The sequence below is a fragment of the Rhinatrema bivittatum genome, chromosome 1 (genome assembly GCF_901001135.1).
Source record: "Rhinatrema bivittatum chromosome 1, aRhiBiv1.1, whole genome shotgun sequence".
NCBI lineage: Eukaryota > Metazoa > Chordata > Amphibia > Gymnophiona > Rhinatrematidae > Rhinatrema > Rhinatrema bivittatum.
The window spans coordinates 285,859,141-285,886,425 of record NC_042615.1 but is presented as its reverse complement, the minus strand read 5'-3'; the positions used below and the strand labels follow the sequence as shown (position 1 = coordinate 285,886,425).

General features: G+C 45.9%; 2 protein-coding genes across 5 annotated transcripts in view; one reads left to right on the top strand and one right to left on the bottom strand.

Moving 5' to 3' along the window:
* Nucleotides 1-19,680, bottom strand: part of LOC115088114 (zinc finger protein 501-like) — a 35,417-nt gene extending 15,737 nt beyond the window's left edge. The window contains exons 1-3 of one of the 3 annotated variants that reach the window (XM_029596092.1): nt 19,086-19,174; nt 10,689-10,771; nt 986-1,112 (exon numbers count right to left, since the gene is read on the bottom strand). In XM_029596092.1, coding sequence (XP_029451952.1) covers nt 986-1,019 — 34 coding nt within the window. In that variant the 5' untranslated portion in view covers nt 1,020-1,112; nt 10,689-10,771; nt 19,086-19,174. Of the gene's footprint in view, nt 1-985; nt 1,113-1,922; nt 2,040-10,688; nt 10,772-19,085 lie in introns of those variants that run through there. The other 2 variants (XM_029596082.1, XM_029596100.1) reach the window with 2 other exon arrangements.
* Nucleotides 19,681-23,791: 4,111 nt separating this feature from the next.
* The window catches only part of LOC115088103 (zinc finger protein 271-like), a 28,176-nt gene continuing 24,682 nt past the window's right edge, over nt 23,792-27,285 (top strand). The window contains exon 1 of one of the 2 annotated variants that reach the window (XM_029596061.1): nt 23,792-24,191. The gene's annotated coding sequence lies outside the window, so the exon portion shown is untranslated. Of the gene's footprint in view, nt 24,192-26,665; nt 26,755-27,285 lie in introns of those variants that run through there. The other variant, XM_029596070.1, reaches the window with a different exon arrangement.

The following is a 27,285-nucleotide window of genomic DNA, read 5'->3' as shown; positions in this document are numbered from 1 at the left end:
GTGCTACTTTGCTTGTAGCCTCAGAATCTGATGATAATTTTTTACAAATGTATTTTAGACTGAATCAGAAAGTTTTCTTGGCTAAATCTATTGCAGTACTTCCAGGTGTATTCAGATCTATCCAGATTAGGCGTAAATAATTTTTGGAAAAGAGACAGCAGGTAATAGCGTTCCTGTTGCGGTTCCTATGTAAGTGTAATATTAGTTTAGGGAATTTCAAGTATGTTTCTATGAGCTTGAGCAATTGGAGAAGCTTCTTCATAACTGGCAGCAAATTTGCCCTAATATCATCTGAAATTTGTATTTAAAGAGAGGGGTCGAGAATGTTACATTTTTCAAATACATTTGTCAGACATGAGAGAAGCAGGAGCTAGACTTTCCTCCCAGGAAAATACGCAGCTCCTTTCTAACCTGAAATGCTCTTGGGAACAGTTTGCTCAGAAGAAAGCCAGCAGGTTTTACAAGAGCAGAGAGGCTGGAGAAAAAGCGCACCTCACAGCACTTGCTGCCTTACGCATGCTGGAAGTGTGTATCGCGGGCCATACCCGTTGCTTCATCAGTTTGCAAGGTAAATTCTGTTCTTAATTTATGGATGAGTTGTTCGTTAGCATGCTCTGCTGTGTCTTTCCAGTTCACAATGACAACAGATCACTGTGTAAAGGCAAGCCAGCGAGGGGAAGAGGAAGACGAGACCAATGGGGGTTCTCTATAGGGAGGTGTCAGAAATGGTGTGAACAGAAAGGCTAAATGTCGTGGAAATCAGGCAAGGCTGCTAACACCAGGCAGATCCCTCCACACTCAAACTCACAAAAGGAGGAATACAGGCAAAACTAAAGGGAATGCAGTTAGAGAAGAAAAAGGCCAAATACAGGAGAAATTGCCCAATCAATAAAAGGTGATAAAATCTTACTTAGATATTTAAGGGAGAAATGAAAACCAAAAGGGGGGTAGGATAGTAAAGATAAGCAGGAGAAACAATCTTTACCTAGTGACATCAGTGCTTCAACATTTTCCCTCATTACATCCTTGTAAAGTTCATTTTGCCATTTTTCTGAGTCAGTCCATTCCTCATCAGAGAAGTACACAGCAAGATCATCGAAGATCAATGGAGCCTGAAACAAGAAGCTGCATTAAGAAGGTCCTTCACTTTTGATCCTTTTTTTTTTTTTTTTTTAACTGAAAAGTCCCTGATCTCTTGATACAAGCAACTATTGAATTTTACCAACATTTGTCTTGATTTCTGAGGGAGTTTCATCAATTCTACTGAAAAATACCTACATTTAATTCTTTATTTACCAATTATCATTATTGATTTACCTACTTCCACACATAGAGTGTTTAATTTACTAAAGCTTTACTCCCATTCTGTGTTTATGGGGAAAACGTCTAGCAAATCAGGCCCAGAAGGGAGAAAGAAATGTCACCAACATCACCGATCCCCAAATCATGTTTCCATGTTCTGCCCCGGTTTTGGCCAGGGAAAAACTGAAAATCATATGCCGATTACTTTCCCTCCATCTAAAGGAACATTTAATTTTTTTTAAGGTTTCCCCAGAAAGTTCAATTAGATTTTACTTGCTAATTTTCTTTCCTTGAGTCCTGACAGATCAGTCCAGACAAGAGGGATCTGTCTCCTCTACCAGCAGATGGAGGCAGAATGCAAACTTTTTGTACTGACGTCCCCCTCTATAGCCTGGGGCAGCAGGGAAAGTGTCAGTAGTCTTTTTGCTCAAGCTGAATGATAAGGCTTCCTCTGAAATTCAACAAAAAAATGTTATGAAAGACATCCAAGTACAAACTAAGGAACAAAAAAAGTGTCTTAGGAATGAGCATATTTTCTGCTCTCCCTCCTCGGCTGCATTTAAATTCATGCCCTTTTAGTGAGAGGAAAAAAAAGAAAGGGAAAAAGAGAGACCTCTTACTTTAATTTTTAGAAGTCTCTTATTTCTGTTTCAATCAAGTAATTTTTTTTTGTTTATCTAGAACCCACATCCAGATGGAACATTATAGGGCTCTCTTTGATTTGCCCCTGAAACAAGATATAGCGGCTAACTGCACCCTTAGGGGTAGATTTTCAGAGCCCTGCTCGCCTAAATCCGCCCAAAACCGGGCGGATTTAGGCGAGCAGGGCCCTGCGCGCCGGGAAGCCTATTTTACATAGGCCTCCCGGCGCGCGCAGAGCCCCGGGACTCGCGTACGTCCCGGGGTTTTCGGAGGGGGGCGTGTCGGGGGCGTGTCGGGGGGCGGGCCCGGTCGACGCGGCGGTTCGGGGGCGTGTCGGCCGCGTTTTGGGGGCGGGTACGGGGCGTGGCTACGGCCCGGGGGCGTGGCCGCGCCCTCCGTACCCGCCCCCAGGTCGCGGCCCGGCGCGCAGCAGGCCCGCTGGCGCGCGGGGATTTACGTCTCCCTCCGGGAGGCGTAAATCCCCCGACAACGGTAAGGGGGGGGTGTAGACAGGGCCGGGTGGGTGGGTTAGGTAGGGGAAGGGGGGGTAAGGTGAGGGGAGGGCAAAGGAAAGTTCCCTCCGAGGCCGCTCCGATTTCGGAGCGGCCTTGGAGGGAACGGGGGGAGGCAGCGCGGCTCGGCGCGCGCAGGCTATACAAAATCGATAGCCTTGCGCGCGCCGATCCCGGATTTTAGTGGATACGCGCGGCTCCGCGCGTATCTACTAAAATCCAGCGTACTTTTGCTTGAGTCTGATGCGCAAGCAAAAGTAGGCTGTTCGCGCGCCTCTTAAAATCTACCCCTTAGTGACTAGATTGCTAGGCCTTTGTCCAGGCCATCCTGGAGGAAATCCAAGACAGGGGCTAACCTGTGCCTTGCTCGGATTCACCCCTCTATTCCTGCACCACATCTCAAAGATCTTCCACACCCTTGAAATAAGATAATGAAGTTTGCTCCTTCCTTACTCTAAGCCACTGGTCCCCATGCATATTCATTGTGGACATCCTGAAAACCCGACTGGCTGCTGGGCCCCCCGGGCAGGGCTTGGGACCAGTCATCCAGAAACGGCTGAACTCTTAATTCCCTTCCTGCACAGGGAGGTTCCTACCACTACCATTACTTTGGTGAATGTCCTGTGGGGGCTGTCGCTAGGCCGAACAGTAAGACCTTGATTGGTAATAGTCCCAGAACACTGTAAAATGCAAATACTGCTGATGTTGTTTGTTATCGGTATGTGAACGTAGGCCTCTAAGAGATCTATCTGTTGTGCTGGAGGTGGACCCTTGGCCTGGCGCAGGATTGGTACGGCCCTCTGAGGGGACCCAGAGGGCGCCTGCCGCCAGGAGGCGAAGCACACAAGGAGACAGAGGCTGGCAGGAGCTTCACCAATAACAGCCCGGGGGCTCCGCAGGTTGAGCCCTTGGATTCCCGGGCTGCCTGGGCTTAGGTGGGCCTCTGAGGGTCTCCCGGAGAGATGATGGAGAGGTGTGCCCACCAAGAGGAGAGGTGCGTGGCTGACGGTGAACCGACGAGCTAGACCGGAACAGAGAGTACCGGGGACCACGGGTACGAGGCAGGAACTGAAGGTCCTCCGGGCAGAGTAAGCAGCGCCTAGTGGTCCAGCTCAAAGGAGGCTGCCGGTGGTGTCGAGGCAGGCGGACCTGGTGGTCATAGGAGAAGCGAAGAGAGTGTCCGAATGGAGCGCAAGGGTCAAAGCCAGGGTATCCATCCAAGGATGGTCAGCCAAAGCAAGGGTCAGTTCCAGGTATCAGTCCAAGCATAGTCAGAGGCAAGCAGGGGGTCAGTACCGGGTATCAGTCCAAGAAAGGTACAACCTGGGTTGCGGAATGTGGAACAAGACTCAGGAACGAAGGAACACAGGAACAGATGCTGGAACACAGGAAGGACCACGGGAACACAGGAACAAACGCAGGAACACTGGAACGAGAACAGGAACACAGGAACAGATGCAGGAACACTGGTACAAGCACAGGAACGCAGGAACAAGGACGGCAACTAGCTCACACAATGGTGACGACCAGTTTGCCAAGGCGAGGAACTGGGGAAAGGGCCTCGTCTTAAGTAGTCGATTCAGCTGACATCATCCTTGTGCGCTGCGGAGTGAGTTCCCGCCGCGGACCCTTTAAAGGGCCATGGGATCCGTGCGTGCGTGCCTCGGGGCGTGGTCCCGAAGAGTGAGGACGCCGAGGGCCTGCAAGACGCCTGCAGGGCGGCCTGGGAGGTCGAGGGCACGGACGGAGCAGGAGACGCTGACGAGGAGCGACTGGCTGCGGAAGAAGCTGAACCAGGGCCTGTTGGAGCGCGAACGAGGTGAGCAGGGCCGTCTGCGGTGGGGCCGCGGACGGAGCGCACAACACTATCGCAGAAATTCCCCTTTTCTTACTGCTATAATCACCAATTTCAATGTCTCCATGCAGAAATAGGGCACCAGCAGCAACTGGTTTAACCCTTTTAAGTCTAGTAGCAGAAGAAAGGTCCCGTCTTTCTTTGGCACCACAAAGTAAACCGAGTACCAGCCTTTCCCTTTTTCCTGTATTGTGATTGGAGAAAATGTAGCAAATTTGCCATGATATGCTCTCTCTTTGCCCGTAGCCACCCACTTTTGGTCTCTCAGTATTCCCCTTTATTACCACCTCTACCCTAAAAAAAAAAAATGTAATTAAACTCTGTAAAAACCAGCCTCTGACCTGGAAGCAGGCACATGAATATTCTAGTTACCTGTTTATTGTTGCCGTATTGCCATCTCTTTGTGTCCGTTGCATGGGGACTGAATGAGTGCTTGTTTTGCTAGGGCCTTCATTTCCAATGCATTGCATACCCCCACCAGACCAGCTCTAGGACCCACCAGTTTTCTGTAATTCAGGCCTCCTCCTCATAATATTGTTATGGACACCCTTCTACCAGCAGGATCATGGAGGTGCACTGGGCACGTCTACTTGTTAAAGGTCCTTGCTGTCCTTGCCTGTGCCTCCTCCCTGCTCCCTTGAAAGGGCTGCACTAGCGCGTCCCTAGCGCCTCCTTTTTGACAGGAGCGGCAGCTGTCAGCGAGTTTGACAGCCGATGCTCAATTTTTCCGGGGTCGGTTCTCGAGCCCGCTGACAGCCACGGGTTTGGAAACCGGACGCTGGCAAAATTGAGAGCTGCGGGCTGATTATACATTTTTTTTTTTTTTTAATTATTTTTTACTTTTGGGACCTCCAACTTAATATCGCCATGATATTAAGTCAGAGGGTGCACAGAAAAGCAGTTTTTACTGCTTTTCTGTACCCTTTCCCGGTGCCGGCAGAAATTAACTCCTACCTTTGGGTAGGCGCTAATTTCTGAAAGTAAAATGTGCGGCTTGGCTGCACATTTTACTTACTGAATCGTGCGGGAATAACTAATAGGGCCGTCAACATGCATTTGCATGTTGCGGGCACTATTAGTTTCGGGGCGGGGGGGGGTTGGCCGTGCGTTTTCCATGCACTATTACCCCTTACTGAATAAGGGGTAAAGCTAGCGTGACGAAAACGCACATCCAAACGCGGGTTAACAGTGCGCTCCGCCGGCGCGCACTGTACACTATCGGCCCGTATGAAGGCTGCTGCTGACTCTAGTTGTGCTGTCTGCGCATTGCTTGACTGCGATGCGTCGGGAATCCTCACTCCCTGGGAACTGCTGTATCCACCTGAGCAATGCCCTTGCTCCGTAACCCCCACAAATAGCTGCCTGAGGATAAAGGCTACCTGAAGGCAGACTCCGCCTCCCTATCCTGAGGATCCTTAAGTGCAGCCCCGCCTTCAACCGGGATTATGGCTCTCTTAGTTACTGCTGCTAGTGCGGCATCCACTTTAGGCAGTCGGAATAATTGTTCCTTTTTTTGGTTGCTGCACAGGATATAAAACTTTTCCATCGCCCTTCCGGATTTGAACGTTGCATCCGGTCGTTCCCAAGCTACTCCTGGTATTTCCATTATTGCCGAGTGTACCGAAAAGGCCTTTCAGGTCTTCTGTACGCCCTTCAGTAGTGGATTCCTCTTTGGGCCTTCCTGTTTAGGCTGCTCTTCCTCCAATTTTAGTGAGTGGGAAACCTTAGCCACCACTGCACTAGTCCTTCACCCCTAAACAGTCTTATCACAGCATCCGCTGTTCTGCCATCCCTTCAAGCTGCACTTGTTGGGAGTCTGTGAGTGACTCAACTTCCTCTTTCTCCAACAGGGAATTTTCTTCCAAGGCCAAAAATTGCTCAAAATGTAACTTTGCTCTCTTTTACTCAACAGCTTCCTGCTCCCTAGACCAAATGCCTCCACATTTCCTCCTGCACTCCATACCTTCAGGAATGCTGGGGAAGTGCACCACTCATTGCTAGCTCTTTAGGGCGAGTCACTGCCACAGGCTGCTCACTGCAAGCGCAGGCTCTCTTTTCCTCCTCATTCCCCTTTTATATTTACAAGTTCAGTTCCTTAAAGGGGCAGTTCCATTGTTTTCTCCCTGATCTAGGGAGATAAGGGAACTTAGTCCTATTTGCCCTGGGGGAGGGGAAGAACAGCCACCCTACTGATAGTCCTGCCACAAGTTTTGACCCCCCCCTGCTCGGCCATGGCCTCACTGGGGAAAACGGCCTAGCCAGGAGACCACTTTGCCCACAGCCACCCACTTTTTAATCTCTCGGTATTACCACCACCACCCTAAAAAAACCAAACCTGTGATTAAACTCTTTATAAAGCAGCCTCTGACCTGGAAGCAGGCAGATGAATATTCTAGTTGAGCAATGAGGAGAGGAGAGTTCCAGGTTGAAATGGAAGCTGTTTCAACAAAATGTTGAAAGAGGGCTTGTGTCTCAAAACTCCCTACCTTAACCTCCTCATTTGATCTCCAGCTCTTCTCTACTGCCCCTACTCACTAGCATGGCCACTGCCTTGACCTAGTCCTTTCTTCCAACTGCTATCTCTCAGACTTCTCCATCGCAGTTCTTCTTTTCACAGACCATCATCTGAAAACTTTCACACTAAACCACCCTCCCCACAGCCTCAATCAATCAGTCACCACCAACACCTTGAGGAATATCCAAACTGTCGACCCTTGTATCCTTTCCACTATTCATCACTCCTCTCCTCCACTACATTGCCAGAGTCAGTAGAAGAGGCAGTTTCTTCTTACAACACTATACTCTCCTCTACTTTAGACACTCTTACCCCCTCCTTACCTGACGTGGAAGACGCATCAAACCCCAGCCTCGGCTCACTCCTATAATTTGCTTCCTATATTCCTGTGGCCACTCTGCAGAATGTCTCTGGCTAGGTTCCTGTGCCCATCTTGACTTCATGCATTTCAAATTCATGCTGATTTCCTTCTTGTCTGTTATTGCACTTGCCTAGCAAGACTACGAAATCGATCTGACAAATCCTCTTGTATCCACTCATCACGATTTCTTTGCAACACTCAATTCCCTACTCAAACCTCCCTCCACCCCTTCACTCAAGACTATGGTTGACTACTTTCATGACAAGGTCACAAAATTAGCCTCAAGGTTTCAATCAGGTCACCTCTGCCTCCCTCTCCCCCACTTCATTTCTCTTTTCTTCCTCTAGCCCCAGTCACCCTCTCCTTCTTTTTTGAAATCACAATGGAGGAAACCCCCATCTTCTCTCCTTGTTCCTCTGATTCCATTCCCACCCAGATCCTCAGTTGTAATACCCCTGCGGTAATTCCTTCTATCTGTCACATCTACAACCTCTCTCTTTCTACCGCTACTGTTCCTGCTACTTTCAAACATACTGTGATCATACCACTACTCAAAATACCTCACTGGACCCTACCTACCTTGCTATCGTCCCCTCCTTCCTTTCGCTTCCAAATTACTTGTTGTGCTGTTGACCTCCGCTGTCTTGACTTTCATCTTGAGCCATTCTCAGTCCACTCAAGTCTGGTTTTTGCCCTCTACATTCCACAGAATCTCTAATGTCCTGTTTATGGCTAAAATCAAAGGTCTTTACTCAATCCTTATCCTCCATGACTATCTGCTGCTTGTTACACTGTTGATCTCAACCTACTCCTTAATGCTCTTTTCTCACATGGATTTCAGGACTCCATCCTCTCTTGGTTCTCTTCTTACCTCTCCCATCACACTTTTAGTGTACCCTCTGGCAGATCCTCCTCTACTGCCCTCCCACTAACAGTGGGTGTGCCTCAGGGCTCTGTCCTGGGTCCTCTTCTCTTTCTATACTAATTCCCATAGTGTTCTGATCTCCTCTCATGGCTTTCAATACCATCTTTATGCTACTGATTCCCAGATTTACCTCTCTCTGTACCAGATATTTCATTAGGAATCCAATCCCAAATATAAGCCTGCTTCTCTGACATTGCTACCTGGATGCCTCACCACCACCATCTTAAATTCAACATGACTAAGACTGAGCTCCTTATCTTTCACCGAACCCATTTCTTCTCTTCCTCCTTTCTTTATTTCTGTGAATAACACTGCAATCCTCCCGGTCCAATCAGCCCATAAACTTGGGGTCATCTTCACTATCGTTCTCTACACACATTCAAAATACTGCTAAAATGTATCATTTCTTTCTATCATCACCATAATCCATCCTGCTCTTTCTGAACACACTACCAGAACCCTTATCCACTCTCTCATCACCTCCTGCTTAGACTATTGCAAACAGCTCCTCACACGTCTCCCGTCTTTCTCCACTACAATCCATCCAAAATTCAGCTGCACATCTCTTGCCAAAATCACTACACCCATATAATCTCTCTTCTCAGGTCACTACATTGGCTCCCCATCTGTTCCCGCATACAGTTCGAGCTACCCTTACTCACCTACAAGGACCTTCACTTTGCAGATTCTCACTATCACTCCTCTCTCATCTTTCCCTCCCTACACCCCTCCTCGTGCAAGTCACTCCTATTTATGCTCTTCTCTTCTACTGCCAATTCTCAACTCTGTGCTTTCTACCTGGCTGTACCATATGCTTGGAATACACTTCCTGAGCTGGGTGCAATATGCTCCCTCTCTTGCCTTATTTAAATCCAGTCTAAAATCCCACATTTTTTAGGCTGCTTTTAAGATTATCCTGATTGCAGCCCTATTAAATATAGAAATGACGGCAGAAAAAGACCAATCGGCCCATCCAGTCTGCCCAGCAAGCTCCCACACTTATTTTCCCATACGTATCTGTTTCACCAACCACCAGTTTCAGGGCCCTTGTTGGTAACTGATTCAAGTTTCCTGCCATCCCCTGCCATTGATGCAGAGAGTAATGTTGGAGTTGCATCAAAGGTGAACATAAGTCTTAATGGTTAAGGGTAGTAACCGCTGCATCAAGCAAGTTACCCCGATGCTTGTTTACCCAGACTGCACAGATCATTGCCTTGTTGGATGTTGTCTGAATGTTTTTTAATAAATAAAATTTCTAAAATCTACTCTCAAAAGATCTTTCTTTGCTCGCTGATCTTATTCAAAATGCTCAATCTAAAGCGTCCATTATTGGAGATTTGAATTTACACCCTCAATGTTCACCAAAGAGGATTTTTGATGGTTTCTTGAACTTATTAGCTACGTTTGAATTGAGTCCGCCAATTCAAACTTCCACACATAAAGCAGGCCATACTTTGGATCAGTTGCTATTCCCATTGCCATATATTGCTAATGTTTCTGTTTCCAATTCATCAGTTTCTCCTGTGCCCTGGTCTGATCATGTTTTAATTACTTTTAATGTAACCTTAAAAAGTGGGAATACTAATACAGAATCATTTATTGAGATAAAGGAGTATTGGGGCCATATGGATATGGAACAATTTAAAGATCTGGGAGAAAGGTTAAAGTAGAAATTGCAAAGTCTCCACCCAAGTTTTATCTTGCTCATTGATTACAACCCTTAGATCTACAATGGATGTAGTTGTACCATTAAAAACTAAGGATAAGGCTTTTCAGCATAAAAGCGTCCAAAGGTTTTCTGATGAGATTAAATGTTAAAAGAGACTTGTGCAGAAAGCTGAATGTAAATGGAGGCATTATCCCTGCAAACTCAATTTATCATTGTTTAAGATTGCTAGGTCAGAGTATAGAAACACCTACATATCAGCTAGAAGATCTTTTTTTTTCCAAAAAACTTCTTAATAATCCCTGTCGTTCGATGGAGTTGTTCAGCATGATTAATAATTTTTTGGAATCTAATCATGTGCAGACTCTGGAAAATATTTCCCCTCAGACCTACACTAATTTTTTGCAGCATAAGGCTAATTCATTGGCTCGCCAAGGAAGTTTTACGTAAGTCGACAATTGTAATACAATATGCTCTAAAACTGAATTTAGCAACCCTAAATGGCAGATGTTTGAGTATGTATCATCTACGGAAGTCGAGGATATGCTTAGTCAATTAAAAAGGTCACACTGTAACCTTGACCGCGTCCATTCTGGGTATTACATAATCTAAAAGATGACATACAGAACCCTTTGTCAGGATTCTTAATTTTTCTCTAGCTGAAGGATCTGTTCCTGACATTTTGCAGGAATCAGTTATCCGTCAAATCTTAAAGAAGAAATCCTTCCCACTTGATCAAGCTGAGAGTTCTAGACAATCTCCAATCTTCTAACATTGGGGAAGTTATTGGAGAAGATTCTTTTTAAACAAATAGATGAGTATATCTCAGATCAAAAAGCACTGCACAACAATCAATGTGGGTTCAAGATGAATCATAGTAATGAGACACTTAGTATCAATAAATAATTACCTCCTTCACACCATGGATGCTGGATCTTCTGTTACTGCCATTTTCTTAGATATCTCTGCTGCATTCCACATCTCATACCACATCTCAAAAAAGATATGGCAGAATTAGAAAAGATATAGAGAAGGACAACCAAAATGATAAAGGGGATGGAACAATTCCCTATGAAGAAAGGCTAAAGAGGTTAGGACTCTTCAGCTTGGAGAAGAGACTGCTGAGGGGAGATATGGTAGAGGTCTATAAAATAATGAGTGAAATGGAGCAAGTAAACGTTAATCAGTTGTTTACTCTTTCAAAAAGTACAAAGACTAGGGGATCCGCAATGAAGTTACTAGGTAATACATTTAAAACTAATAAAAGAAAATATTTTTTTATTCATTGTATAATTAAGCTCTGGAATTCATTGCCAGGGGATGTGGTAAAAGTTATTAGTGTAGCTGCATTCAAAAAGGGTTTGGACAAGTTCCTGGAGAAAAAAGTCCATTAACCATTATTAAAGAAGAGTTGCAGAAATCCACTGTTATTCTTGGGATAAGCAGCTTGGAATCTATCTACCCGATGGGATCCTGCCAGGTATTTGTGACCTGGCTTGGCCACTGTTGGAAAGAGGATACTGGGCTTGATGGACCTTTGGTTTGACCCAGTATAGCAAGTCTTATGTTCTTATTTGATTCAGTCAATCATGAAATTATCCCAGGTGGAGATTGTCAGTAAGGTATTTAGCTGATTTGCTTATTTGTCCCCTGGGGTGCAGTGGGTTAAAATTAATAATTCATAGTCTTCTCAGTTGTCTGTAGGTGTTCTGCACGGATCATCTCTATCTATATTATTTAATCTTTTTATGACTCCTTTATGTGCACTGTAAGAATCATGTAATGCTACTTTTAGATGTTATGCTGATAATTTTCAGGTGTATTTCCCAGTTAATGATAAATGGTTTTTTATACTTTTGATAAGATATGTGAATATTTTAACGCTAGTTATTGAATGGATGACACAGATGCTGTATCCTTCAATGTGTTTAAAACCGAAGCTCCCTGGATTGCAGGACCCAATACTCGTCCCCTCCCTCCCTCAAATTTAATTTTCAAGGGGAAAAGATTAAGTTTTCAGAAAATATGCAGAACCTTGGTTTCTATTTTGATTTAAGGTTAACTTTCTCCTATCATTTGCAGAGGGTTCTTGCTGCCAGCTACTATAAATTTAGAACACTCCGCACCTTCGTCCTTTTTTTTTTTTTTTTACCAGTTTCAGATTTTCACACCCTTGTTCAGACTTTTATATTTACTACTGTTGATTACTATAACTCCCTATTTATTGGCTTGCCACAGTACTGTTTAGGCTCTCTTCAGCTTTTACAAAATTCAGCTGCACAATTAATATTTAAAGCTGCAAAAAAAGATCATATCTCCCCATTATTGGAGATTCATTGCCTTCCTGTGCAGCAACAGATTACATGAGAAATTACTACTTACCTGATAATTTCCTTTTCCTTAACGAAGATAGATGGAATCAGGACTAGTGGATTATACACCTCTATCAGCAGATGGAGACGGAGCAAATTGATGTCACAGTATATATACTCCTGCAGTGAGAATACTGTCAGTATTCTCGTCAAAAGCAACTATGGACAGACTAGCAAAAAACTTGATTAAAATCAGGCAACCATTTCTGTACTCAACCAACAAGAAACACTGAACTCAGGCAAGAATGTATGAATACTAATCGAGGGCCTGGATAAACACTTATCAGTAATCCCTGTAACACGTAGCCACACAGAAGGTCCATAACACAATCATTCAGCAGCCAAGGGCGGGAAGCTGAATCCATCTACCTTAAGGAAAAGGACACTATCAGGTAAGTAGTAATTTCTCATTTCCTAGCATGTAGATAAATGGATTCAGGACCAGTGGGATGTACTCAGGCTACTCCCGAATAGGGTGAGAGGCTGCCCCTGGTTCAGTCAAAACTGCACGTGCAAAGGCTGCATCCTCCTGGGCCTGCTCATCCAGGCAATAATACCTGGAAAAGGTGTGTAAGGAGGACCACATTGTAGCTCGGAAAATGTCGATGGGAGACAACAATCTAACCTCCGCCCATACCTGAGCCATAGTGGAATGAGCCCTAAGCTGAGTAGGCAATGACTTTTCAGCAGACACACAGGCAGCCGTGACTACCTCCTTAATCCAGCGAACTATTGTAGCCCACAACGCTGGCTTGCCCTGTTTCCCTCCACCATGAAGGACAAACAGGCGATCTGTCTTTCGGATAGATTTAGAAACCTCCAGATACCTCATGACATATCTCTTGACATACAAGAACTGCAACAGCATTATTCCTCTGCTTCTCTTCCCTTATCCAAGGACGGAAAAGAAATGGACTCAATCATGTGAAAATCCGAGACCACTTTAGGCAAGAAAGAAGGAACAGTATGCAGCTGTATCATTCCTGGAGACACCTGAAGGAACGGCTCCTGGCAAGACAAGGCTTGCAGCTCGGAAATTCGACGTGTAGAACATATCGCTACCAGAAACACCATTTTCAAGGTCAGTAACTGCAAACAAAGGCTACGCAACGATCAAAACATAGGGCCCGCTAAGAAATCCAAACACCAGATTAAGACTCCACAAGAGAACTGGTAACTGCAAAGGAGGACGAAGATGTTTCACTCCCCTCAAGAAACGGGCCACAACAGGATGAGATGATAAGGATTCACCATTCACCTGGCCCCTGAAACAGGCAAGTGCTGCTATCTGTACCTTCAAGGAATTAAGGGCCAACCCTTTACTTAACCCATCCTGCAAAAATTCCAAAATGAGCGGGATCCTAACTGAATGAGGAAGCACTCCTCGATCTTCACACCAAGCCTCAAGCACTCGCCAAACCTGCACATAGGCTAACGAACTGAAGAACTTTCATGCTTAACAAGATGGCAATCACCGCAATAGAATATCCACGCTTCAACAAGCGAGCCCTCTCAAGGGCCATATCATAAGACAAAACTGAGTCAGATCTTTGTGAAGGACAGGCCCCTGCTGCAATAGATTCCTGTGGATCAGAAGATGGAGGGAGGAGTCTACCAGGAGCCTTCTCAGATCTACATACCATGGTCTCCTGGGCCAATTTGGTCCCACCAAGAGTACCATGCCCCTGTGGCCTTCAACCCTCCAAACTATTCTGCCCAACATGGACCACAGGGGACAGGCATACAGCAGCTTGTCCTCTAGCCAGATCTGCACCAGAGCATCGATACCCAAGGACTTTGGATCTCTCCTGCAACTGAAGAATCAATTAACTTTAGCACTGCGAGAAGTCACCAGCAGGTCTAGAAACGGAAGTTCCTAGCAATCCACTATCAGCTGAAACGCCTCATTCAACAATACTCATTCTCCTGGGTCCAGACTCTCTCTGCTGAGAAAGTCTGCTCTTACATTGTCTTTTTCTGCAAAGCCAAAATCTCCTGAAGATGCATATCCACCCATTTCTGTGACACTTGCTGGCTCTTGGTTCTTCCCTGCCAATTGATGTTAGCCACCGTCATTGCATTGTCCAACATTACTCGGACTGCTCAACCCCACAGCCTGTCGCTGAACTGCAAGCATGCCAACCAGACCACCCGGGCTTCCAGCCAATTGATGTTCCAGACAGACTCCTCTGTATTCCAGTGCCCTTGCGCCTTTAGTTCCTGACAGTGAGCTCCCCAACCCTGAAGGCTCACATCTGTCATGAGGATCAACCAGTCTGGTGATGTCAGGGAAACTCCCTCTCTCAGATGCTCCACTTACAACCACCACTGGAAGTGAGAGCAGACTTCCATCGGCAGGTGGAGCCGAATCGAATAGTCCTGAAACTGTGGGTTCTAATAAGACAGCAGGGAGTGCTGAAGAGGACGCATATGCACTCTTGCCCACAGCACCACTTCCAGGGTCACCGCCATCAGAGTACCTGTAGATAGGACTACACTGTCAGGCATATGGTGTTTACCAAGAGACGCACCTGTGGCATCAACTTCTGAATATGAGCTTATGGCAGAAAAACCTTGCCCTGCTTCGTGTCGAACAGCACGCCCAGATACTCCGACTGGGATAGCTGAAGACTGCTCCTGGCTAGGTTTACCACCCAACTGAGCTCCTGAAACAGGGAGATCACTCTGTGGGTCACCAGACGGCTCTCTTCCAGAGATTTGACCAGAATCAACCAATCGTCTAGATACGGGTGTACGAGGATCCCATTCAGTTCTGCTGCCGCCACCACCACCATAACCTTGGAAAAAGTTCTGGGAGCAGTGGCCAGAACAAAAGGCAGTGCCCCAAACTGATAATGGCACACCAACACCACAAAATGCAAAAAGCGTTGGTGCTCCAATTGAACAGGAATATGGAGGTACGCCTCGGACAGATTCAAGGAAGTCAGAAGTTCCCCCAACTGGATGGCCATTATCACTGAGCGCAATGTTTCCATGCGAAAATGAGTCACGAGGGAACAAGAAGTGATCTGCAATGTCATTGCTACTGCTTCAAACGCTTAAGAATGGCCTTAATCCTTCTATCATGCACATCCTTCAAGGCCGCTCCTCCTTCCACGGGGATAGTCCGTTTAGATACGGCACAGACAAGCGCATCCACTTTCGGAAAACACAAGATCGATCAATCCTTGAATGGCCTCCATAACTGGGAAAAAAAACAAGAGGCTTTATGCAAAGAGACCAAGATGGGATTTTTCTTTGGCTCAGATATGGAATCAGCCCCAGGAACTCCCAGAATCTTCAATGTCTGGGAAGTTAGGGCCAGCAGTTCATCCCTATGAAAGAACCGCAACATAGTTCTATACGGTTCCAGTCCTGGAGGAATTTCCCCATCCTCCAAGAAGTCAGGATCTGCCTCATCATCAGTGCCATCCTGATTCCTATCCGAGACACCTGCCGCTCGAGGTGTACTTCACGCTTAAACAAAGAACCGGAAGATGGAGAGGCCACCGCCTGAGGATCCGACCTAACCGGATTGAAGGGGGCCGAGGACTGTGCCTGAATAAAGGTTTATTTATAATCCTTGAAAAACTTCTACCCAAGAAAAGGCAGAAGGATCCATGACAAACCCAGGAGGCGCTTGTGCGGCGCCCACTGAGCTGCCAGCCCCTGCTGAGGATCCAGTCAAGGGAGTTCCAAGTTCAGGTGTTCCTCCTGAAATATCCTTAACCAGGTCGTCATCAGGCTGGGAGGACCCAGGCTTAGTAAAATCAGATGAAGATAATTCTCCTTGAGCGCATATCCGCTAAAATCCGGGATCGGCGCGCGCAAGGCTATGGATTCTGTATAGCCGGCGCGCGCCGAGCCGCGCAGCCTACCTCCGTTCCCTCCGAGGCCGCTCCGAAATCGGAGCAGCCTCGGAGGGAACTTTCTTTTGCCCTCCCCTCACCTTCCCCTCCCTTCCCCTACCTAACCCACCCGCCCGGCCCTGACTAAACCCCATCCTTACCTTTGTCGGGGGATTTACGCCTCCCTCCGGGAGGCGTAAATCCCCGCGCGCCAGCGGGCCGCTAGTGCGCCGGGACGCGACCTGGGGGCGGGTCCGGAGGGCGCGGCCACGCCCCCGGGCCCGCCCCCGGAACGCTCCCGACACGCCCCGAAAACGCTGCGCAGTTCGGGCCCACCCCCGACACGCCCCCCTCAGAAAACCCCGGGACTTACGCAAGTCCCGGGGCTCTGCGCGCGCCGGTAGGCCTATGTAAAATAGGCTCACCGGTGCGCAGGGCCCTGCTCGCCTAAATCCGCCCGGATTTGGGCGGATTTAGGCGAGCAGGGCTCTTAAAATCCGCCCCTAAGCGCACTGTCACCGCGCTCACACAATGATAAGTAGGACAATGCGCATACAAAACAAACTGGGCGCACAATTTGGATGCACAGCCAGACGTACTTGCGCACACCGACGATCCTATAGAGGGCAGCCACACAGAAAAGAATGCAAAAATACCACTGCGGCCTACCACGTAGTGCACCCAAAGAAGCCTAGCCCCAAGGCCTAGCCCATCTGGGCTGCTCAACCCGCCAGGCTGCCCAGTTCCCCTAACCCCACGGGAGCGGGAACAAACATCGGGATGGCACACCAAGCACAGAGATCGGAGGAAGTACTACACTTCCCTTTTCATTCTGTCTCTGACCGTTTCTCCTTTGCTTTTCGCTGCTTTAAAACAGCTAAGTCCACTCCGGCCTTAACCAGCTACTGGACCAAGGCACTCATCTAAGGGACCACAGAAGTCACCTCAAGAATTCTCAATTGGGGGAGGGACCATTAGGTATCACTGCAGGAAAGCAGGGCAAATCTAATCTCAATTAATTCTCCTCTAAATTTGCAGCAATCCCCAGTAGGGAAATGCACACCACCATCTGCTGGAGACAGAGAATACTGGCAGGCTGATGTCACTGCAGGAGTATATATACTGTGATATCAGTTTGTTCCATCTCCATTTGCTGGCAGAGAAGCATAACCCACTGGTTCTAGATTGATCTGTCTGGATGCTAAGAAATATTTTGTTTGCTTTTTTGACTGCCACAGCACACTGAGTCGACGATTTCAATACATTATCCACTAAGATGCCTAGATCTCTTTCCTGGGTGGTAAATCCTAAGATAGAACCTAACATTGTGTAACTACAGCAAGGGTTATTTTTCCATATATGCATCACTTTGCACTTGTCCACATTAAATTTCATCTGCTATTTGGAAGCACAAACTTCCAGTCTCACAAGGTCCTCCTGCAATTTATCACAATCCGCTTGAGATTTAACTACTCTGAATAATTTAGTGTCATCCTCAAATTTGATCACCTCACTTTTGATACCCCTTTCCAGATCATTTATAAATATATTAAAAAGCACCAGTCCAAGGCACTCCACTGTTTACCTTTTTCCACTGTGAAAACAGACCATTTAATCCTACTCTCTGTTTCCTGTCTTTTAATTAGTTTTCAGTCCACAAAAAGACATCGCCTCCTATCCCATGACGTTTTAGTTTTCTTAGAAGCCTCTCATGTTGAACGCCTTCTGAAAATCCAAATACACCACATCTACAGGTTCACTTTTTATTCACCCCTTCAAAAAAGCTTATGTTTATTGTTTGTGGAGGCTTTTTCCTAAGTAATCCCTTTGGCAGCAGCACCACCATATTTTTAAACCTATTCTTACATTTTCTTTTTATATTTAATTTATGTGTTTATGTGATTTTGTTATTTTTTTCATTTTTATTTGCTGTATTTTATGTAGCAATTGTAATCCGCTGAGCATGACGTTGTTATCAATGGAATATAAATATTGTAATAAGTTAAAGAAATACAATTTTTTGGAATAGACTGTACGCTCTACTAAGAAGGAACTCTCTCTTATATGTTTATTTATTTATTTAGCGTTTTTCTATACCGGCATTCATGATTAGAAACCACATCATGCCGGTTTACATAAAACAAGGGGTGAGAACAAGAAACGAAAAACAGGTGCAAGGAGAACAAAAGTTACATTACAACAGGGTCTTAAAACTGGGAAGATGTGTTTGTACAGAGCTGCATATATCGTTAGTGTTATAGAAGTGATAAGTAGTAGTAGTAATAGTAGTAGACAGTGCAACCCTGATCTTATACAAGCTATGGGAGTGCTCTACCAGAGCCCCTTAATCCCACAGCTCTCCATCTAACTTCAAACTCCTGTTCTAAGGGTGATATTTTGCTTTTTCCTTTTCTTAACTGCATGCTTGAAACAATTCCAGGACTGACAACAAGCCTCACTTCATGCTCAGAGAAAGCCTACTTCAGTGGAGGGAAGGGTGTAAATCACTATCCGTCCCAGTAAAGCATCCTGAGTCTGTACAGTCCATCAAATAAAATGAAGAGAAGGGTCATTCCTTGATTTCCCACTGAAATCCGTTCAGCAATGACAGCTCGTGTATAGATGAGGTGGTGCATTTGCAACACCCAAAATAAATTAAATGATCATAAATGGAAATAGGCAATGGAAGGGAATGGTGGCAGAGGAGGTGAGGGGGTATAGGGTGGGTGAGGACAATAGAAAAGGGAGGGAGAGAGACAAGTGTTGGTCGCACCCAAAACTGCAATCGTTTATTCTGATTTAAAAAAAAAAAATGCTGGCCTGACCATGAAGAAGGCAGCTAGGAACTCTTAATTCTGAATAAAGATGGGTCAATGCAGGACAGACTGAGTTACCCGAAGTCTAACAGAAACCCACAGAACCAATAAAAACTGTCAGACACCAGATTTTTAGACAAAAGACTAATTTCTAACATCCCTGTCCCTCTCTTGGGCCAGAGATTCTCTCCTCTGGGATGATTCCGCCTTCGGATTTGCTACCCAGGTGCATACCAATACGGGAGAAGTTTCCTGCCTTTCTCCTTCCTACCTGAGCAGAAAGTTGCTCCGATCTTTGCCGTCTCTTCCCCGTGTGCATCGTGCAGCTGCAGAAGTGGGGCAGACACAGGCGGATCCTGCCCTGCACTCTGGGCTCGCTTCTTCCGCTCTGACAGCAAAGCCTCGGTCCCTCCCAGCGCCGGGAGCGAAACACGAGCAGACTTCCTGCAGGACCGAGCCAATCCCACAGCCTCACCCCGGCGGGGTTCACCCGGACCCTCCCTCATTGTATCGGGCTGGCTAGCGAGAGGAGATCCACTGCTCCTGCTAGAACACAATAAGCCTTATAAGCGAAACGGTGGCTTATAAGGAAACATGCGCTGGGCAGCCTCCACAGAAAGGGCTCTGTTGTGTTCAGAAAAATCCTGGCCGCGGCTTTAGGGAGACTTTTGCTGCCAGAGATCCAACCCATTTCGGGGAAAGCCAAAGACTTCCCACAAAACAATGAGCAGGAAATAATCCGAGGAGAAACAGAGCTACAGCAGTAAAATACGTGGAATCCTGCCACCAGGCCAGAATCTGACTAGGGACGATAAGGACCAGCACAAAATCTGGGAACTGTGATTGTCCTTCCTATACCCTCGAATTTTATCTTACTATTATTGCTGTTTTGAAATGTTTTTCCATTTTTTATTTTGACCATTTTGTTTGTACATTACTTTGTCAAACGTTGTCATGTCAATAAAGTTATATGTATCTGAGATGCTTTTTTTTCTCTGTAACTGAGCAAGGGAGAAAAATAGTACCACGCTTGGAATCAAAGGAGTCTCTTGGTTTTTGTGTGAAATCTGCAGAATGCACCCTAACAGCACGCGGCAGGCCCCGAGTCCGTGAACCCAAATACGTGCAGCTGAGAGAGATAAAATCCCTACCGGCAGAGGGCAGGAGCGGTGACTTGAGCTACAGACCCACAGCCTGCTTCTCTGTCTTCTCTACAAGTGACGGTAGCTGCCGAGAACTGAAGCAAGTTTTCGGTAGAGATGATGGGTTCCTGTTTTTTTGTTTTTTTATTCTTTCTCCTTTAGAATATTTCGAAACACTTTTGAAAGTGCATGCCTGCCAATCACCATTCTTGCCACATTTGGTAAAAATCTAATACGTGTCACTACATTTTCACTTATTGCACTTGCTTCCTCTTTAGCTAAATATGGTACGTCTCACTTTGAATGTCAAAGTGGCCCCTAACCCCTACACTAAATCCTAAACTTCACCTCGAGTTACTAGGTGGGCCTCTCATAAATACCTATCTAGGGTGAGGGCATTATGGCTAGTCTCTCTCTCTCTCACCAAAACTGAAAAGGGTGTAGCTAAAATCGACGTTAAAGCCATGCGATAGTGGTTCGCAAAATGGTAAACCCAGCCCACTCCTCTTTTTTGGATTTGCATCGCATCATACAGTATGGTGCTATCGCATGCGTTAAAGGTGTTTTCATCGCATGCGTTAACGGCGCTTTTCGCATGCGATAAGCCCTTAACACATGCGAAAACGCCTTATAACATTTTGATAAATGACCCTATTAATCTGAATGTACTCATACACATAGAGAATTATATAAACATTCCAATGTTGTGCAATAATTTTTATTACTCTAACAAACTTGTAAACAATTACACCATTAAAATTCACCAATAACAATCACTCTTCCATTCATACATTAAAATCACAAACTGATGACACAGTATAATTCTTACAATTCATCATATATAAGTACAAATTTGCAAAATATCAAACTTTTAATGAGAAAAACTTTTCTTCATGGAGTTTCCAATGCCTTCCAACTTCTCATTAATGTGCTTATATCCTCCAAAGTTATACATGTGTGTGCTGACTCTGCACACACTCGCCGCTGTTTGCAATATTCCACAGCTTTTTTATTTAACTCGTGCCAAGGGAACTAGCCCTATCAACACTCCATCCACATTTATACAGTCCAACAACGGATCCTTGTTTCACCCACGTTTGGGCTTCATCAGGGACATACTATTAATAATTACCAGGTATTCACCTGTGCTTAATATTTTCAGTACAATTTCAAACGCTGTACAAATGGTAAAATTCTCATGCCGATATTAAATTCCACCTCTTCCGAGGAGTTCAAATGCTTTCCCACAAGTAACGCATCTCACGTGTTGATAGGGCTAGTTCCCTTGGCACGAGTTAAATAAAAAAGCTGTGGAATATTGCAAACAGCGGCGAGTGTGTGCAGAGAGTCAGCACACACACGTATAACTTTGGAGGATATAAGCACATTAATGAGAAGTTGGAAGCCATTGGAAACTCCATGAAGAAAAGTTTTTCTCATTAAAAGTTTGATATTTTGCAAATTTGTACTTATATATGATGAATTGTAAGAATTATACTGTGTCATCAGTTTGTGATTTTAATGTATGAATGGAAGAGTGATTGTTATTGGTGAATTTTAATGGTGTAATTGTTTACAAGTTTGTTAGAGTAATAACAATTATTGCACATCATTGGAATGTTTATATAATTCTCTATGTGTATGAGTACATTTAAGGATTGGAGAATTATTTTTGATCTATTCCCAGTGTGTTTTCTTGCCTATTAATCTGAAGACACACTCCAACAATTAGCATGGTAATGAGTGATTGTGAGATGATTAAGGTTCGTTACTTTTAAAATCAAAATCTAGGAGAGGGCCTGCGGCATATTACCAGGCTCCAGTTCGGCCCCTTTTGAGGAGCTCTAGCAGCTTAAGTTAACAGTAAAAACAGCGGGCAGTACTGTAATATAAGTACCAAACCAGGAGCTATCACCTTATTTATGGGCCGATACAGTGCAGTGCAGTGGAGCGCACTGTTAGCCCGGGTTTGACTGCGCGTTTTCGACACGCTAGCTTTACCCCTTATACAGGAAAGGGTAATAGCGCGTCGGAGGGTGTTAAGAAAAGCAGTTTTTTTCTGCTTTCCTGTACACTTCCCCGGCGCCGGCAGAAATTAACGCCAGCCTTTGGGCAGGTGTTAATTTTTGAAAGTAAAATGTGCGGTTTCGCTGCACATTTTGCTTTCTGGATCGCGCGGGAATAACTAATAGGGCCACCAACATGCATTTGCATGTTGCGGGAGCTATTCGTTTTGGGGGGGGGGGGGGGGGTTGGCCGCTCGTTTTTGACGCACTATAAGGGGTAAAGCTAGCGCACCTGACCGTCCTTGGCTTAATGGCTGCGACTCTGGAGGTCTTCAAGGGGAGGAGGGAGGGCAAAACTCTCCTGCCTGCAGCTATGCTTTTCACCGAATAGTGACGCAAGGGGAATTACATCACCATAGTGCATCTTCTCGAGGGGACACAGAGTGTGGGGGATGCCTGGGGGTTCATGTGGGGTGGTTTTCCCTTTCCCTCAGAAGACTGCACTTTGAAAGCCTGTTTTTATTTGTGTGCTGTTTTGAAATATCAAGTTGTATTCTTTTTTCCTGTGAATCTTAGTATAAATGCAGAATTTGCATTCATAGTAATGCTTGATATTTTTTGAAAATTGTGTACCTGTGTGTGTGTGGGGGGGGGGGGGGGGGGGAATGCAAGGCTGAAGGTTCCTTTAGGGCACCTACTAGTCTTGCATCGGCTCTGTCCTTAGTTTAGGTAAAAAAAAAAAAAAAAAGAGCCTCAAAACAAGGGATGGGAAAATGCAAATGTCTTAAGAATGGGATAAGGTAAATATGAGATCAACTGTTCAGTCTGGAATATTAACATGTCATGTCAATCAGCTGATATTTAGGAGGGAAGGAGGGTTTAGAAATCAAGAAAGAGAGGCAAGTTTGCCAACAGATAAGGGGGGAGATTTTTGGGGTGGGGCAGAGTCCACAGTCCTGGGAGAGGATGTAAACCATCAGTTATCTTTGCCCTCCAGAATATGCAGTAGAGACAGGCATAGTTCGAGGGGGAGAAATGGGAAAAGCTCTCAGCCCCTGCCAGTTCCAAACACAGGCGGCCACTGCTCAGGGACAGAGACTGAAACAGATTTGACAGAAGAAGCCTGCGGTGTCCCCTTTCGGGAACATACAGAGAAACTGTCAGAAGGGGGTTACATCACTGAGGAAGGATGACAAACAGGAGGAGCGCCAGGGCAGCTTGTGATGGCTGTAACTGCCGAAGGAAAGTAAGTTCTGTTTTACCTATGTCATCTGCCAGTCCTTTTGTTTGGGTTCAAGGCTAACCAATCCATTTAAATGTAATACCCACAAATGCCCCCTACCACTTCTGAGATACACCTATCACTTATACTGGTGACCCTACATGGAAACCTGGTACAAAGGAAACCCGCTCTCCTAGTAAATCCCTAGAAGATCCTATGGGCTTATGTGTATAGTGATCTAGTTTGGGTTTGTTTTTTTTGTTTGTATTTAAAGAGACACACGTTTGATATTATGGATTTCTACTACCACTCCACTCCTCTCTCACACAACCACACTATCCTGGCTCATTACATTCTTGCTTTAAGGGTATTTAAAAAAACACTGGAATTGGAAACTTTTGTTAAACAGTTCTTTCACGGAAATGGGTGCCATCACAACAACGAAGAAAGGATTCAAACCCCTTTCGCCCTCCCATTTCCTGAAATACAGAGAAGCAGAAGGCGTGCAATCCCCGGCGCAGAACTCAGCAGACAGCAATCCTCGGGGTGAGGTCAGGGCAGGGCAGAGACCGGAGCGCGAACCTGCAAACATGCCCCCCCCCCCCCCGGGAGGGGGCGCTGCGAGTCCGAGCAGAGCGAGGTGGCTTTAACCTAAGCCCTCCCCCGGCGGAGCAGCTCGTTCACGGCTCGGCTCTGCCCAGCTCGTCATCGCTAGCTCACACGGGCCCGCCGTCCCCACTCCCCTCTGTGCGATCGGTGACAGCCGGGAGGTCAGGGCGCAGCTCGGCGATTGGCCGGGCCCCGGAGGAAGTCCCGGCAGGAGGAACTTTACTGGAGGGCTGCAGGGGAACAAAGGGCTTCCTGTTCCGGGAGGGAAAAAAAAAAAAAAGAGAGACAGGCGAGCCGGAGCAGCAGCCTGGAGGTGCTTCTTTCTGCCTTCAGACTCAGACCGTTGCACAATGCAAAGGGGAACGAGACGGCAAAGGGCGGAGCAGCTGTCTGCTCAGGTAGGAGACGGGCAGGGGAAACTTCTGTCGTGGTGCAGGCGAGCAGCAAATTGGATTCATCCCGGAGAGAGGGCGTCTCTGGTTCTGGAGAGCTTCCTTCCACGGGGATGTGGTACAAAGAGGCTTGCACGGCAGGAACCTGCTGCAGACAAGACTAGAGGCCCCCGCCCTGTAACGAAGTGTTTTGGGGGGGGGGAGTTCCTATCTTGTCTCTTTAAAGGTGCGAAGCTGAAGCTTGCATTACCTGCTGGGTTTAAAGGGTGTTGCAGTGGGATAGCATGGCAGAGGCGTTAAGGGTTAAAGACCATAGCTGTGACATCTAGTATTTAGCACTTGTACGTATTCAGTTGCAGTGTGTAAACGAGCCCTTTGGATTGTGGCGTGTGTGCCTACCTTGTAACTTTTGGGCTGTAGCTGCTCAGGTTACTAGTAAAGATGTATAGTGCCCTTTTGTTTTCTGCAGGCTGAGGATGTGTCTTTCTTGAGCTGACAGAATGAGTGCTGCGTGCTGATGTCAGCTCAGGAAACAACTAGCAGAGCATCCGGTTTTCCGTTTCGGCTTCCTACTAATAAAGTATATACAGTAGGACTGTAGTAGTTACTGTGGAGTTTTTGCAAGGGACATTAAATATTGGTTTCATCCTCCTCTTAGTTTGACCAGGTCCTAATGTGGCAGGGTGTTATCTCCCCTATCGTGTAGGTTCACAATCTTAGTCAAACGGCCAGGATGTGATCAAATTGATAGTTCACGCTCTGCATTATGCTTAACATAAATTGAGCAGAAGTGACTGGCGTGATCAGCGGTTAGTGATCCCTGATTGGTTTGGGTGATTGAGAGATTCCCTGAACTGTGCAATGGCCCAGGGAGTCCTTAAATCCAGATAGAGCTGTGATTGGATAATTTCGGGTCACACTCAGGGTAATGGGTCATTTCAGCTATTTGTATCCAGCTCACAGCCGTATTGACTTTAACTATTTTGTTTTTTTAATAAACGAAATTCTCAATTCTTCCTTGATATGTCTTGATTTAATTTGTACAGCACCACTTACACTGAGTAGCGCTATAGAAGTGGTAAGTAGTAGTGGTAGCTAAAGATGCACCCTCTAGAATAAAGAAAGAAGGGAAAGGGGAAATGTGGTACAAAAAGGCTTCAGTAAAGTACCAGAAGGGATCATTTTCCCCCATCAAATGAAAAGCTCAAGAATAAGGGGTCTTTACATGAAGCTCAGAAGGAATGTGAGGAATTGCTGCTTTTCTGCTGTCATCTTCTTGCTATAAGGATATCCCTTCATAGTAGCCATGTTGACTTTCCCCCCAACATATATTTACCTAGAAAAAAAGGCATCATTAGTCACCTGTTTTATTATAGCAGACACACCACTGGCAGGGGAAGGGCACACAATAACTAGCGCCACAGGAAAGCAGCCTGCTGTTTATTGCTGGCTCCCGGCCTACCCAGCCACCAAAACAGAGGCGTGGGGAACAAGCAGGGCTGTCTACCTCTCCCTTCCCACCCAATGAAATAGAGAAGAAATCAGGACAAAGCAGAACTGTCTGCATTCTCCTTGCCCCCTCCCCCCCCCTCCCCCTCCCTCCTCCAGAAGCTGTGAGGAACTGGACATGAATGAGTCCATCTGCCTCCTCCATCCCTGCCCACCTGATGAAGCTAGGTCGGAGTTGGGAGGGCAAGGAATGCCTGAGCAGTGGCAAATAAAGGCCCATGGCGCCCAGCCTGGGTTCCAACTGAGCTGGCGCAGGAGAAGACTGCTGTGTCAAAAGTGTTGCGGCAATGAAGACACATCAGGCAGGATTTGTGGTCAAGGCTCCCGGGAAGGCTCCTTTTTTTCTCCCCCCGGGGCTCTCCTTTTATTGTACATAATACATAGCATACAGATGTGCCATAACATTATTGGCTCTTGTAAATACATGCCCCTCGTATTATTGGCTGCTGCAGCCTTTATACCATATATGTCTTTCTCCTGGCCTCTTGCTGAGTACGTGCAAGCGAGCATTGTATTCAGGCAGGGAGGGAGGATGTCACAAGCTGGACATGAGGCGGTTGAGATGGGCTAACCTAGCTGCCTAAGTGTGACAGCCGCATAAGAGGAAGCAGGGAAAGAGCAGTTTGGTGGGCTGCTAAAGCTTGTGTGTATGACTCATGCAGGCAGTTGCGTGCATGCAGACAGACATCCTGTCTTTAAGCAATGGGGGCAACTTACAAGCTTAGAGTTCACAGTGGTTAGGTCTTGCTGTGCTCTGCATGTTGGAGATAGGGAAGTCAAGGTATGTGAAAGGGCTGAGTCAGTAGGATTTGCTAACCCACTGCATCAGCTCATAATTCCCTACAGTGTGTGTGTGAGGAAGAGAGACTTGTCAGGGAGATCACTGGTGTGTAAGAGACAAAGAGTGGTTGTGGGGTCTAATTGGTGTGTGTGTTTGTGTGAGACTGGTTGTGGGGCCCTAAGGAAGAGGACCATGAGGACAGAGCTTCAGTAGCCACTGCTGCTTCTAGTATGTGTTTTTGGCCTGCAAGGGTAAGGAGTAGGAAAGCTGCTGGAGAGGGTAAGTAAAGGTGGCTTTTTAAGTTTATTTTTTTTTCTTGATTGACTGCCATTTTAATTGAGTATTATGTGATGTATCTGCTATTTTGAAATATTCTATTGGTGTTTGGAGAATTTTAAATAATTTTTATGTTTTTATTTGTTGGATGTTACTCTGTTCATCGGCTGTTTTGAAATATTTATTCATTTAGTTTTACAATTATTTCTGTGTGGGGGTCTATAGCAACTTTGGCCTGTTCTGTTTTCCTAATAGGAGGTGTATTAGTGTTACCTTTTCATAGATAGGGTTGTTACTGTTTGAGTGCAGATTAGTTTGTGTGCATTATTGCAGATCCTGGGACTATGTTATGTGCTATATTTCTGTTTCCATTTCATCAGGTTTGCACTGCATGCAGAGTGGCTTTTTTGGATTTCCATTCCAGTTTGTCTCCATATTTATAATTTTTGTTTTTTTTGTACTTGGTGAAGGTCAGTTGTGTGTTTGTGACCGAGATACAGTATTTTACTAGCATATTAGACATTTGTATCAATC